General features: G+C 39.9%; 1 protein-coding gene across 4 annotated transcripts; it reads left to right on the forward strand.

Annotated features, from left to right (window-relative positions):
- The first annotated feature begins 1,062 nt into the window (after positions 1–1,062).
- LOC127379352 (calpain-5-like) lies at positions 1,063–13,169 on the forward strand. 4 transcript variants are annotated; one of them, XM_051428842.1, is made up of 14 exons: positions 1,063–1,262; positions 1,818–2,110; positions 4,488–4,666; positions 6,862–6,993; positions 7,083–7,294; positions 8,489–8,681; positions 8,758–8,951; positions 9,335–9,412; positions 9,540–9,966; positions 10,038–10,160; positions 10,253–10,461; positions 11,125–11,243; positions 12,293–12,429; positions 12,535–13,169. In XM_051428842.1, exons 3-14 carry the CDS (start codon positions 4,502–4,504, stop codon positions 12,709–12,711), a joined length of 2,166 nt encoding a protein of 721 aa, XP_051284802.1. In that variant the 5' UTR covers positions 1,063–1,262; positions 1,818–2,110; positions 4,488–4,501; the 3' UTR covers positions 12,712–13,169. The 4 variants fall into 4 exon arrangements, 3 of the variants coding, with proteins under 3 accessions (XP_051284802.1, XP_051284803.1, XP_051284805.1); XM_051428843.1 differs by having other exon boundaries at positions 10,253–10,449; XR_007888291.1 differs by lacking the exon at positions 11,125–11,243 and having other exon boundaries at positions 10,253–10,449; positions 12,535–12,684.
- Positions 13,170–13,209: the final 40 nt, after the last annotated feature.

A 13,209-nucleotide genomic window follows, 5' to 3' on the forward strand; every position in this document is an offset into this window, starting at 1 on the left:
AACTGAAATTAAGTATGAACACATTTGGTATTATTTTAGTTTTAGTTTAACGTTTTCCTCGACAGTCGTGCTGTTGTCTGACCTATATGGACCCGTATCAGTATCAATTGATTTCTATTATATATTATTACTTATAAATCTGCATCATACACACATTTACTGGCTTCATAGTTCATGTTTAGGAAAATCTAATATATGGCCATGAACATCGCTTATTGATACGAAGGGAAATTGTGAAAAATACTAATAATAACACCATATATCTTATAATATATATATATATATATATATATATATATATATATATATATAATGTTTACATTGCCTGTATGGACACATTTTTTATGCAAATCTGTTTTTCACATATTCAGTATAAATGTTTATTTTCCTTTATGCGTAGAGAAAATGATAAATTATTATTTTGCTTCTTTAACTTTAAAACTATCTAAAAACCGTTTTAAGATTATCTGAAAAATGCATTGACACAAAGCAGAAAACAGACTGCTGTTCTCATGAAAACTTGACTTTTTAGAGATATGTGGTTGTAACAGGGCTGTGACACTCCAAACATATGATGATCTTACAGAATATGATGCATTGCTGTTGATTAAACTACCCAACAGTATATAAAGTAGTTAAAATGTGCTTAACTTTAAACATTTGCAGCCATACAATGCAACATACACATTAATGCAGCTGTAATATTAATCCAAAAACATCATATATAATAGTAAAACTCAGACAGGGACCATTTTACTACATAATGAGTACTTTAAGTACATTTTGATGATAATACTTACACTTACTTTACTCAAGTATGGTATTGAATGCAGAACCTGTACTTGTAGTGGAGGATTTTTCACAGTTTCGTATTTAAGTACTTTTACTAAAAAAGGCCAATAAATGTATGTTGTACTTCCATTTATCAACAAAACAAAACATATTTTGAAATACTCCCACATATATTGTCAGTACTGAGTGAGGGGATAATTTGCCTGATGTTCGGCAGTGAGGTGGTTAAAATAGAAGGCGCTTGCCCCACGGTTTCTCAGGTGTCAGGGGCAACACACTCGACAGCAACAGATACTTCAGGAGTCTGTGGAAGATAGTGAGGAGAGGAGAGGGGAAGAGGAGAAGACACCAAAAAAGATAATGAGACGTAGGCCATGTTAATATGAGGACAGAAAAGAAAAGTGGTGAGACACGAGGGGGGAAGGAAAGGAAGACAGAATGTGTCACCAACCAGAAGAACACGAGCAGCAGTGAGTGACACACACACACACACACACACACACACACACACACACACACACACACACACACACACACACACACACACACAAACAGTCCTAGAAAACATGTTTGTTTGTGTTGTCCAGCAGCAGTTTGCACACAGTTTGCGTCAGAGGATGAAGTGTCTGAAACTCAAGAGTTACTGCAGTTAACTGCGGTATTTGGCTGTTGGGAGGCTATAATTGTGTGTTATGTCTCCTAGCGAGGTGACTGTCTGTCTATTGTCTTGGTGCAGGGAGATAAAGTTACACAGGCGGTGTCACCCTGCTCTGCATGTGTCACGGCTGTATACACATGGACACACACACACACACACACACACTTGTGCATCAACTCTAGAGGCTGTCACACAAATACACACACACACACACACACACACACCCACACACACACACACACACAGACGATACACAGTCATAAGAGATGGTGTCAGGGGACTTCCAGCACTCACACGAAGCTGCAGCATCAGTTTGCCTGTTTGCACTTTACGTTCTTCCGATATAATTTAATCTTTTTCTCTCCAGATCTGGTGAAACAACGGATGCCACAGATGAGTTGAAATGAATCCTCCCGGCAGATTCAGGGGACAGAAGAAGAATGCGTCAGTCAGATTTTAACAGCTGACTCTGGGACAAAGAAGAACAAGAGGGAGACAAATGCCGGCTGTTTGTCATAACAGAGCGAGTGTGATCCTCTCTCAAAGATTGGGATTCTCTAAATGACCAAAGGAGGACATAGTCCTGCATCCACTGTCTGAGCTCAAGGAATAGTCACATCTCAGGAACGCAAGTGGATAAACATCTCGTCGGACATAAAGGTAAAAGAATTTACCAGCAGTTTGTATTGGTCACACTTATAAAACTGGTATTAAACTAATAATGATACTTGATGAACTCCTGTGGCTTCTAATGAATAAGATCACTGATGATTTCTGTCATCAAAATATGAACTTGAGCAACATTTCAGTCATAAACTGATGACATAATACACAGACTAACACGAGGCAGTCATATATCTGAGTGTCTGAAGTTATCTGTTGCTATCAGAGGATGTTTAGATCAATATTCTTTGTACATGCTGGTGTAAAAACACATTATAAAACTTATATTTTCAAATTATTTAAGAAACAAACTAAGAAAATGTCTCTTTAATTATAGTTGTGAATGTAAACTACAGTCGATATGTAATAGTTAACTTGCAGTTAAATCATGAACAAATTGAAACACTAGTGCAGCAATAAAAGTTTTCTCTTCTTATACAAACTGTGAAGCTGCCTGTAAGGATGTTCTTTGTTTGAATATTTCACATGTTCAGTTTAGTCTTTCCTTAACAGCAGAGCAAAAACAGACACCTCAAAACAGAGTCATCACACAGCAAACAAGCAAGCAATAAATATGTTTAAATGGATAAAACTTGTTTGAATGCACAAAGAGTTTAAACCACAAGAATCTCTACAACATTGTGTAATTCTGCATGTTTTCTGAAACTGAACCAAAACAAACTGTTTGGTTTAAAGTGATCACAAATGAAAAAGTGTCTCTGTGCATAAATCTGATACAAGAAAAACAAAACCTTGCTGATAATTGATGACATTGACCTGTGTGGCATCTGCAAACCCGCAAGGTTTCATCTCTGGTTTTCCTCTCTGCACAGCAAGGCCCTGAGCTGACCCTGACACACACACACACACACACACACACACACACACACACACACACATGCACCTGGCATACTCCTGCTGACACAGAATAACACACACTGGCACAAACACCAGTCGATGCTCACATACACACACATGCTGCTGACCCCAGCAGTTCATATCACTGATGACTAAAACGGTACTATTACCTTACTGCTCTCCTCACCCTATCCCCCCAAACACACACACACACACACACACACACACACACACACACACACACTTCACTCTGACCCTGCCAGGAGCTATGTAGCCCTTTAGACGTCCACAGCCATTAACAAAATTCAGTGTTTGTCATATTTGGCTCGGTGCACATAAGTGGAACTGAACCCAAAGCAACTCATTTTAAAATCTGTATTTATATTAATCTACAGTGTGTATCTACCTGTTCTGGTACTGATTATTATTTATTAATAAACATATTATTGGTGAAAGAAGTAATCAGACAATAGTCCACATCCAGTCGTGCATTTAAAACCTCACTTAATTTAAACTATTAGCAGCAAAATGTACTTAAAATATCAAAAGTAAAAGTTCTCATTGTATATTATACAATAATGTGTGTGTTGCAGTTTGCTGCAGTAGAGATTGTGTTAACTTTATATACTGTTGAGTAGTGTAATTTACAGCAATGCATTATATTATAGAAGATCACCATGTTTGTATCTCTAAAGAGTTTGAGAAAGCATTTTTAAATATTTTATTTAACTAAAGAAGTAGGAACATTTTAAAAGAACAGAAAAATTTAAATTTACCAAATTTGGAGATATTACTGGATAGAATAGTTCTAGTAACTAAAGCTGTCAGATAAATGTAATGGAGTTAAAATTACTTAGTTACATTCCACAACTGAACATATTGCACATTAGATTATTATTATTAGATTTAAACGACTTACTGTGTGTGCGTGAACAAATATATTCAGTGTTTAAATTTGCACCATTAGGTATGAAATTATGTATTTAAACACAATGTCTGCTCTATACTGCAGAGTTTGCCACACGGTAGTGCAACAGTTTTCCTGCTTGTGTGACCTTTTGTCTTATTGGTCAAAACAAAATGACTTTTAATAAGTTTGTGTGGCTGATTAATGAGCCAGAACTCCCTTCAGTACAGCTAAAGTAGATATTTGAATATCTGTCAGAGGAGATTAATCATCAAATGTTTCCATAACAGCTGACTGATGTTTGTCCACTTGTTAATTTGAACTGTGCTTCCACTGTCAGAACATTGATGTCTTAACTTGAAATAGATATAAATGTATTGATTTAGGGTTTAACCAGTGTGGATTCCCATATCTATATTTGTACATTCAGAAATCATATGCTACATTAGGCCTCTTAATTTGCAAAAAACAAGCAGTTAAATAAATAATAATGAAAAGAAACATAAGTGTTTTGTATGTTTTATAAGTACAATCCACTAAAGTAACCCTGAGTGTCCATATGAGCTATATTCATCTCTCCCATTTCTCTTCTCTCCACCCTCCCTAAAGCCTCTGCAGCCACAATGCCCGAACGAGTAAACAATTTCCAGGGTCAAAGCTTTCACAAGTTGAGGCGGGCCTGCTTGCACCGAGGAGCGCTCTTCAAGGATCCCCTGTTCCCCGCCGCCGCCCAGTCCCTCTTCTACAAGAGGGAGCCTCCACCAGGTCTGAGCTGGAAGAGGCCGAGGGTGAGCGACATTAAATAGATTTTACAAGTTACAACCGGTTCAAACAACAAAGAGTTATTTTACAGATATATCTCCCTCTCCTCCCATATCTAAAAGGGGCTTAGCATGTTACATCTCCATCAGATTAAGTTAATTAAAGCACTTTCTATTATAGGAGAGGCGTCAGGCAGTGAAAGCTGAGCCCTCAGGGAGCGGGTGGCGCGTGCTGCTGATGGACCGATCTATTGATGTGTGTACAGTTTAGAAAAAGCAGAGGCCAATGTAAATAGCGCAGGTGTTTTTAGCACAGTGTTGAGATGGGTGTAGCTGTGTGTAATTATAAGTGTTTATTGTGGCTACAGTAAAGCTCGGCAGGGTTTAATGGTGGCAATGAAATGGGACATTAGAGTCAAGGTCATATTATTTATTGTCCAGTGTCAGTGGCAAATAAATATACATGTAACAGAGTAGGACTTGTTGGGAAGTAGATTTGTGCACATATAAACGAGCCATTAGACACTCACGAATAAAGGTTTTATTTTTGTATTAATGCATAATAGAGATTGTTTCTAATCTCCTGGTCATGTTTTCTTCTGCTCTTCTTCCTTCTTCTTTCTTCTTTTCTGTCAAAGATAACACAAACATTTGGAAAAAAAATTGAGATGTCAAGTCAAAACCCAAGAGCTAAAATAAATCTTGGTGTCTGCACTGTTCACCAAGTTGAATGTAAGACTTTTTAATGCCACTTTAAATGAAATCTTATCTCTCTTTCAGGCTGAGACCAGTCAAAGAATGACAGAAAACCTGTTGGGAGAATAATGCTGAAAATTATTTAGTAGAAGTACACAAATGTATTGTCATTTATATTATATTATATTATATTTTTTATATTTATACGTCCCAGCTGTTTATAACAACAATTATATACTACATAAATCAATTAACATGACCTGGATGAATTAACAAATTAAAAATTAATTTATAACTGATGTTACTTTGTAGCTGGTGGGAAAAAATATTCAAAGACATTTAAGTTCTCTGTAAAATACTTTTTAAAGCTTCTTTGAGAATAATGAATTCAATACTTTTAAAGACTTTTAAAGACCTGCATATTCCCCCACATTCACCAGTTAACCTATCTGCACACAATAAAATCTGTTAAAAATGCAGAAATGTGTGTGTAGTTTGATCAGTAGTTCATGAAGTTCATTCAGTATTTGGGTCGAACCTTTCAGTGCTCTTAATGTGAAACTCTGCTGGCGATTAATTTGCTGATTCAGGGCTGAAGAGAAAGGGTTAATGGTATTGTGTTCCTAATGCTCTACTCAGGTATTTTAAGCGTGTATCAACGGGGAGTCGGATGATAGAGTGACATCTGTCGCCCCTCTCTGCTGCACACACACACACACACACACACACACACACACGCACACACAGAAACTACATCCACTCTGTAACTTCCCATTACCCGTCTACTCCACAACCCAGGTGGCCTCGTACTTGTTATGAACTTGATACCATCTCAGGGAAGGTTCATATCTTGTCTTGAGTTACATTTAAAGAGGTTAAGACCACCGAGTGTGTATCTTCCAACATGTGTGTTTGTTTGTGTTTGTTTGTGTGTGTGTGTGTCCAGCAGCACTTCTACTGTTACCTGACCCTGTCCAAACTGAGATCAACAGGTCCACACAGACAGGATCTGTCTCCTCAGCAGTGCACTGACGCTGTGAATCAGCTCACAGGCCTCATAAAACACTGTGACGCTGCTAACTGCTGCAGTTCATTTAAAGCTACTAGATAATCTATATTAAAAACAACCCACAGAGTATTATAACATCTTTCAGCTCTTTGTTTTGGCACTGTTTTAATTCACTCTTATTACTTCTATCAGCATTGTTTCAGGTTTTAAAAACCTGCTCTATGCTACCTGCTTAGCACCAACTAGCAGACAGAGTTAGCAACTAGCTACTGGACTTAATGTAGCATTTAGCAGCTAAAGAGCCAGATATTTCCTTCCGAAATGGGTATAGGAGAGCAGAATGGAGCTAAAAGCAAGAGAATATTGGACTAAAATTCATCAATTAAGCAGAAAATAACTTAAAACTAATGCTAATGTTGCTACTTGTCTGTATGATGTGTAAATACACAACTGTCGCTGCTCCCAAGAGGCCAAACATCCCTTAATGTAGTCTTTTTTTTGTCTAATCAAACTCCAGGAGATATGTAAGGACCCCCGCCTGTTTGTTGATGGCATCAGCACTCGTGACTTGCACCAAGGCAGTCTGGGTAACTGCTGGATGGTGGCCGCCATCTCCTGCTTAGCATCTGAGCCGTCTCTGTGGAAGAAGGTGATGCATTTGTGTTCCTTCTTACTTTCCCTCCCTTCCACCTTCCTTATTGGCCTTCTTCACCTCTTCGTCTCCTCTCCTCCGTCCAGGTGATCCCCGACCACGTGGAGCAGGAGTGGAATCCAAAGCATCCTGACCTGTACGCAGGAATCTTCCATTTCCGGTTCTGGCGACTTGGCCGCTGGGTGGATGTTGTTGTGGACGACCGTCTGCCGGTCAGCGGGGATGGAGTGCTGCTCTTCTGCCGCTCTGCCACACCGCGAGAGTTTTGGAGCGCCCTGTTGGAGAAGGCCTACGCCAAGTAAGGGCTCTAGGATCTTGCAGGACCCGGTCTACTCTCTGTCACCCTTTTGTTACCTTTTGTTTGTACGTCCACATTTGATGATTCAACACCTCACAATTTATGTCCAGTGCCAACTGTGGAAATAGTGCACCCTGATGTTGACATGAAACACGTAAGAAACCTACAATAAAAACAACCTTTCCCTACCCTCAACCACATGATTCAGTTGCCTTACACCAAGCATAGACCTAGTTTGTTTGCCATAACCACAATATTTAACCATGCAGAGATATTGTAGAGTAAGAAGCAAGAATATACAAAATGTTGGCACTGAATGTAAAAAAAATAAAATAAAATCTTCCATGAACAATATGACCAATAAGATAAGATCTGGTGAAAGCGTTGTAGTTAAAGTACAGTACACCCTCACCATCTAAGCAAGACCGTAGCAACCACATAGCAGCATCTTGGCTGCATATTTTTGACCCGTCTGTAGCAGGAAACAATGGCGGCTCGCCTGGTCACTCACTTGTCTTGTATTACAGATAAACGTTACACTAAAATATATTTGTGAAAAGATTTTAGGTGAGAAATAGGCAACGCAGTAACAGAATCTTGATTCATATTTGATCAGCACTGCCTGGTTTGACAGTTTAATCTAATTTGCATGTTTTGGACGGGGTGGACTGAGAATGACTTGTCAATCACAAGTTAACCATGCCCCAAAAGCATACTCTCCTTTTATTATCTATTTTAATGTAAATAGGACCCTAATTTACAAAATGAACATCATCCTGTACGGAAGAAGACTTAAAACTAGCGATTGAGACCATAAACTTGTTAGGAAACTGTATATTGAGCTAATAAATGAAGTCAGAAGTCAGAACTGAATGTAAGTGCTGATCTTTTTGCTACAAATGGAGCTGCCCCCTTCTGGCCATTAGAAATAATGCAGCTTTAAGTTACTGGTTGGTAACTGACCCCGGAGGCTTTGTGTTTTTGTCACTTACTGTCAATGACTAACACACACCATAGCAACACCCTAGCAACACCTATCTAGTAAATACAGAGTATCAGTCCTTTTACAGATAGCATCTTCACAACCACATATGTTACCACTTTATTACCACTCTACAAAACAAACACCTGTGGAGAAGGACAGGTAAAACACAGCCGTTAATCACTCAGTCGGTCTATCTGGTTGCTCTCTAGGCTTAACGGCTGCTATGAGGCTCTGGAGGGAGGAAACACTACAGAGGCACTGATCGACTTCACCGGTGGGGTTTCGGAGCCCCTCAGCCTGGATCGTGAGGCCCTCAGCCTGCACAGCAACCAGAGGAGGGCATTCTTCCAGACACTGGCCAAGGCCCACGAATGCAAAGCCCTCATCACCTGCTCCATACGGGTAGGCCTAGTACCTCTAAGACTTAAAACACAAGACAGTATGTTGGAAATGTTCAGTATATGTTTACATTTCTCAGCCAGCAGAGGGGGAGACAGTGGAGTCGGTGTTGGACTGCGGTCTGGTGCGAGGACACGCCTACGGGATCACAGCAGTGAGGAAGGTGAGGCTGGGGGAGAAGCTGCTGCAGACGGACGGGATGACCCGACTCCTCATGGTGCGCATGAGGAACCCATGGGGGACCACGGACTGGACGGGCGCCTGGAGTCAGGGGTGAGGGTACTTTGAACCTTCATCTGCCACATGTCCAACTGCTGAGTACATCACACATTTTGCTGGAGCTGTGGGAATAAAGCCTCTGCTGACGTTTAACAGTGTCAGTCTGTTTTACGACATTTTATAGTGCCACTGCAACTTTCTTTGGACAATCTCTGACATTTTACAATAGTGTTGGAATTGTTTTACGAGGGAACATCTGGCATTGACATTATGAAAGTATGAGAAAATCTGAAAATGGCCAAAATGGACCTATAAAGGTTCCCAGAAGTTGAAACATCACTTGTATTTTTCATATGTCATTTCCAGTGTGTCGGACCATGCAGCTCTGCATTATTTCTGCTCCCTTTGACATTATTGTCCTTGCACGCCCCCTGCAGGTCGCAGCAGTGGCAGCAGATGAGTCGGGCAGAGAGGGAGAAGATGGGCCTCATTGTTCGAGATGTTGGGGAGTTCTGGTAGATTTTTATTCTGTAATGTTTGTTTGGATCCGCATTAGCTCCCATAAAGTAACGTCACATAGAACAAAACATTAAAGTAGCTTGATATCTCATTGGTTATTCTCATGCTAATTTATTTCCTCAGGATGGATTTCGAGGATTTCTGTCACTACTTCACAGATGTGGTGGTGTGCCGGCTGGTGGAGCGGGCTCTTCTGTGGCCGTGGTCTCACTGGAGGGAGGTGCGCCTCTACGGGGAGTGGACCCCAGCTCCCACCTCCCCGGGAACGCCTCCACCGACCGTCCTCCACAGCAACCACGCGCTGAGCTTGGGGAGGAACAACAGCAAACCTGGAGGGACCAAGCAGCGAGGAAACAGGAAGGAGGCCAGACTTGGGGAGAGCCAGGAGAAGGGAGGGAAGGCAAGAAGGTGTGAGCGAGATAAGGCTGTAAAAAAGACGACAAAGGAAGATGATGGTGAAGAGGCGGGAGAGTGGGAGGCACAGATGGATAAGAGGAGTCGATGCGGAGGATGCATCAACCACAGAGACACTTTCCTGCACAATCCACAGGTAACACTGGAGTGGAAGCATTTTGAGGAGTGCAAGAATTATAAATAAGATTTTTCTTTCTGGCCTTTTAGTTCATGTTTGAGCTGAGAGGCAAAGAGGAGGAGGTGCTGATCTGTCTGCAGCAGGAGGACAGGAGGATACTGAGGAAAGATGGAGGAGGAGAGAACCTGCCTATTGGCTTTGAGGTGCTGAAGGTGAGCCGTTCATGCCGAAATGCTAACACACACCTTTTTAATCCCCCCTCGAAAAAAAAATCATCACTTCCTGCTGGCTTGTCGTGGCTCAGGTGGAGGTGAACCGCAGCAGCCGGGTGCAGTGCGTGGTGGAGCAGGCGGCCAGCTCAGTCTACATGGACTCCCGCAGTGTGACGCTGAGGGGGACTCTGACTCCAGGTCGCTACGTCGTGCTGCCCACCACCTTCCTGCCGGGTGCCACAGGACGCTTCCTCTTACGCCTCTTCTCCCATTCCCACGTTCGACTCAAGTGTGTGACAGAGTGTGTTTGATAGCAGAAAAAAAGTTGCTTCTTTTGTTCATAAAAAAAAAGTTTATAGATATTGGGTCAACATAATGTGAGATCAGTGATGCTGCGTCTGGAATTAATGCGTCTAACTACCTAACCTTTAATTTATTTATTCTGCGACATATCTGTTTTTTTTACTGTGAGAAATAGAAATTTCTCTATTAGCTTTGGAAGGATTTTATCTCAAATGTTTGAAGCTTCAAATGTAAAATGTTCTTAACTTAAATTCAAATAAAATCACTATGGTCTTATATCAGTTTGCATAGATACAGTACACATTGCAAGAGTGCATAATGTAGATTTACAGTAGTTTACATATGATTGTATTCAGAATTTTTCTGGCATTCTTGCAATATTTTTATAATTTAATGTGAACAACAAAACCAGGAAAGAAAAATTTATAAATAAAATCCATAAGAAGGAGAAAACAACATATAAAGTGGGAACAATACACAAATATAATAATAATAATAATAATAATAATAATAATAATAATAATGAAAAATAAATCTCCACATTTAGAAATTCAAATATATACAGCTGTATATTTGGATGAAAATATTGTATCTGTTCCTCTTCAACCTTCATTACAATCTTCTTGATATATTTTTGTTTTATCTTTATTTTTTTGCGTAGAGAATTGAGGGAGGACTTGCCGTCTCCCGCTCTGTTCCAGTGTTTTCTACCTCAACCCACCGTGGTGACCACAGTCCACCTCCGCAGGGCGTCAGGACTCAGCCCTCCCAAACAGACAGGTGGCTTATAGCTCAACACCACAACTCGTCAAAGAGGGCAGAAAAAAAGCAAGAAAAACACAACTGGACACAAACACTTGTTGCTTCTTTATCAATGACCCAGCGGAAAACATTTCTCTCTTAATGAAGTTTGTCAGATTTATAGTTTGACTTGTTGTCAGTGAAGTACTCAGATCTTTTACTTAAATAACAGTATCAATACTACAGTGGTAAAAGTATTTTATATAGTAATAGTATGTTCTGTGAATAATATATTATATTTTACATTATTAGATTATTCATATTGGGTGAGCCCCTCCAAAGGGTCACAAGATTAGTCTGAGGGGTTGTGAGATGATAAATAGGAGAGGAAATAAGAAGTTTCTATTAATATTTCTTTAAATCAAGATTCACAAAAATAGAAAAAGACAAAATAGTAAAACCTCACTCATAAAACACATAATACATTAAACAAAGTATAAAACAGATAATAATAAAATCAACCCATACAATAATCCTAAAAGCATTAAACAAGTGAGTAAAATAAAATCCAACACAGGAACATAAAAACACACCTGTAGGGAAATCGGCAACATAAAATAATCCAGTAGATAAAGTCCATCTGCCTGTTACACATATTATATGACCCGAGTGAACTGTCTTTGTAGTAATGTGTCTCGTTTGGGATTCAAACTAAAATGAAACCATCAGAATAGTTTAAAAAAAAAAAGTCTCATCAACAACTCAAAACATCTGAAGCCAAACGAGACCAGCTGCTGGTTTAATCTTTAATGAATTCTATTTTATAAGTTGATTTAAGTTATAAATTAATGGTGAGAGTGAATATTTTGTGTGTCTGTATCTGTTTTCTTTTTTACTTGAATAATGTTTCCTCTGATGTATTATATAACTCTATAAAATGCAACAGCTATGACTTTAAATGTATTGCAGTAAAAGGTACAATATGTCCTCCTGAAAGTATTTTAAAATTGTATGTAAGTACAGTACTTGAGTAAAAGTCGCTGCTTGTTCTCTTGTTTCTTCACCTCGTTGTGTGTTTTGATCCACAGCTCCAGATGTTTACGCCGTCCTCCGCTGTGAGAACGACACCGTAAGGACGCGTGTTTTCAAGGAAGACGCGAACCCTGAGTTTAACCTCAGAACCATCTTCTACAGGAGATACCCCAACACACACATCTCTATTGAGGTTTGACACATTCACACCCACCCCCTCACACCCACACACACACATACACACACACACACAATATGCACACACAATCAGTCCTTGTCTGTGTCTCGCTGTGTGCAGTTGTGGAGCAGAGGTCTGCTGTGGGACTCGGTGCTCGGCGGGGCTCGACTCCAGACCGCAGAGTCCGAGAGGAGTCGGAGCCACGTGATTGACCTACGAGGCGGCCAGTCGCGTTCAGGATGCCGCCAGTGCATCTATGTTGACACATCCTCCAGCGTCTGCCTCACAGACTTGTGACAGCATCATCTGGTTGCCCTGGCAACTACATAAAGCCATGGCAACCACCCATCCTCTGAGGTGGACGATGATTGACCAACAGTTTGGACTAAATAGACTTCATGTGTTGGACAGTTTCTACAAATACAAACAACAAAGGTGCTGTAGTTGCTATATTGTCTCAGCACAGTGACAATTAATAAAGTTTCTGTTATTTAAAAGATGTTCTTTTTAAATAATAGCTCACATGTTCTGGTGATCTGCGGGTCAGATATGCAGGAGAGGCGTCCTCTGTGGCTTCAGCAGTCTATTAAAACAACCACCAACCTGAAACTGCTGCCAAAATAAGTTGTTTGTGTGTTATTATATTTATTTTATATATTATTATTGTTGTTGTGTTTTCTTGCTGTCTTTAAAATGTTATTTATGGTCAGTATGTTATTTGCATTGTGTTTCTTATGATTAAATAATTAACATTGGGTGTGTTCATTTTTATTATAGCCAGTATCAGTATCCAGG

The sequence above is a fragment of the Dicentrarchus labrax genome, unplaced genomic scaffold, assembly GCF_905237075.1.
Source record: "Dicentrarchus labrax unplaced genomic scaffold, dlabrax2021, whole genome shotgun sequence".
NCBI classification, from domain to species: domain Eukaryota; kingdom Metazoa; phylum Chordata; class Actinopteri; family Moronidae; genus Dicentrarchus; species Dicentrarchus labrax.

Excerpts from the sequence above, each read along its gene's own strand:
- LOC127379352 (XM_051428842.1), top strand. The coding sequence starts at position 4,502 with ATGCCCGAACGAGTAAACAATTTCCAGGGTCAAAGCTTTCACAAGTTG. Across the intron at positions 8,952-9,334 it reads ACGGGCGCCTGGAGTCAGGG|GTCGCAGCAGTGGCAGCAGA; the intron begins GTGAGGGTACTT and ends CGCCCCCTGCAG. Across the intron at positions 10,161-10,252 it reads TTGGCTTTGAGGTGCTGAAG|GTGGAGGTGAACCGCAGCAG; the intron begins GTGAGCCGTTCA and ends GTCGTGGCTCAG.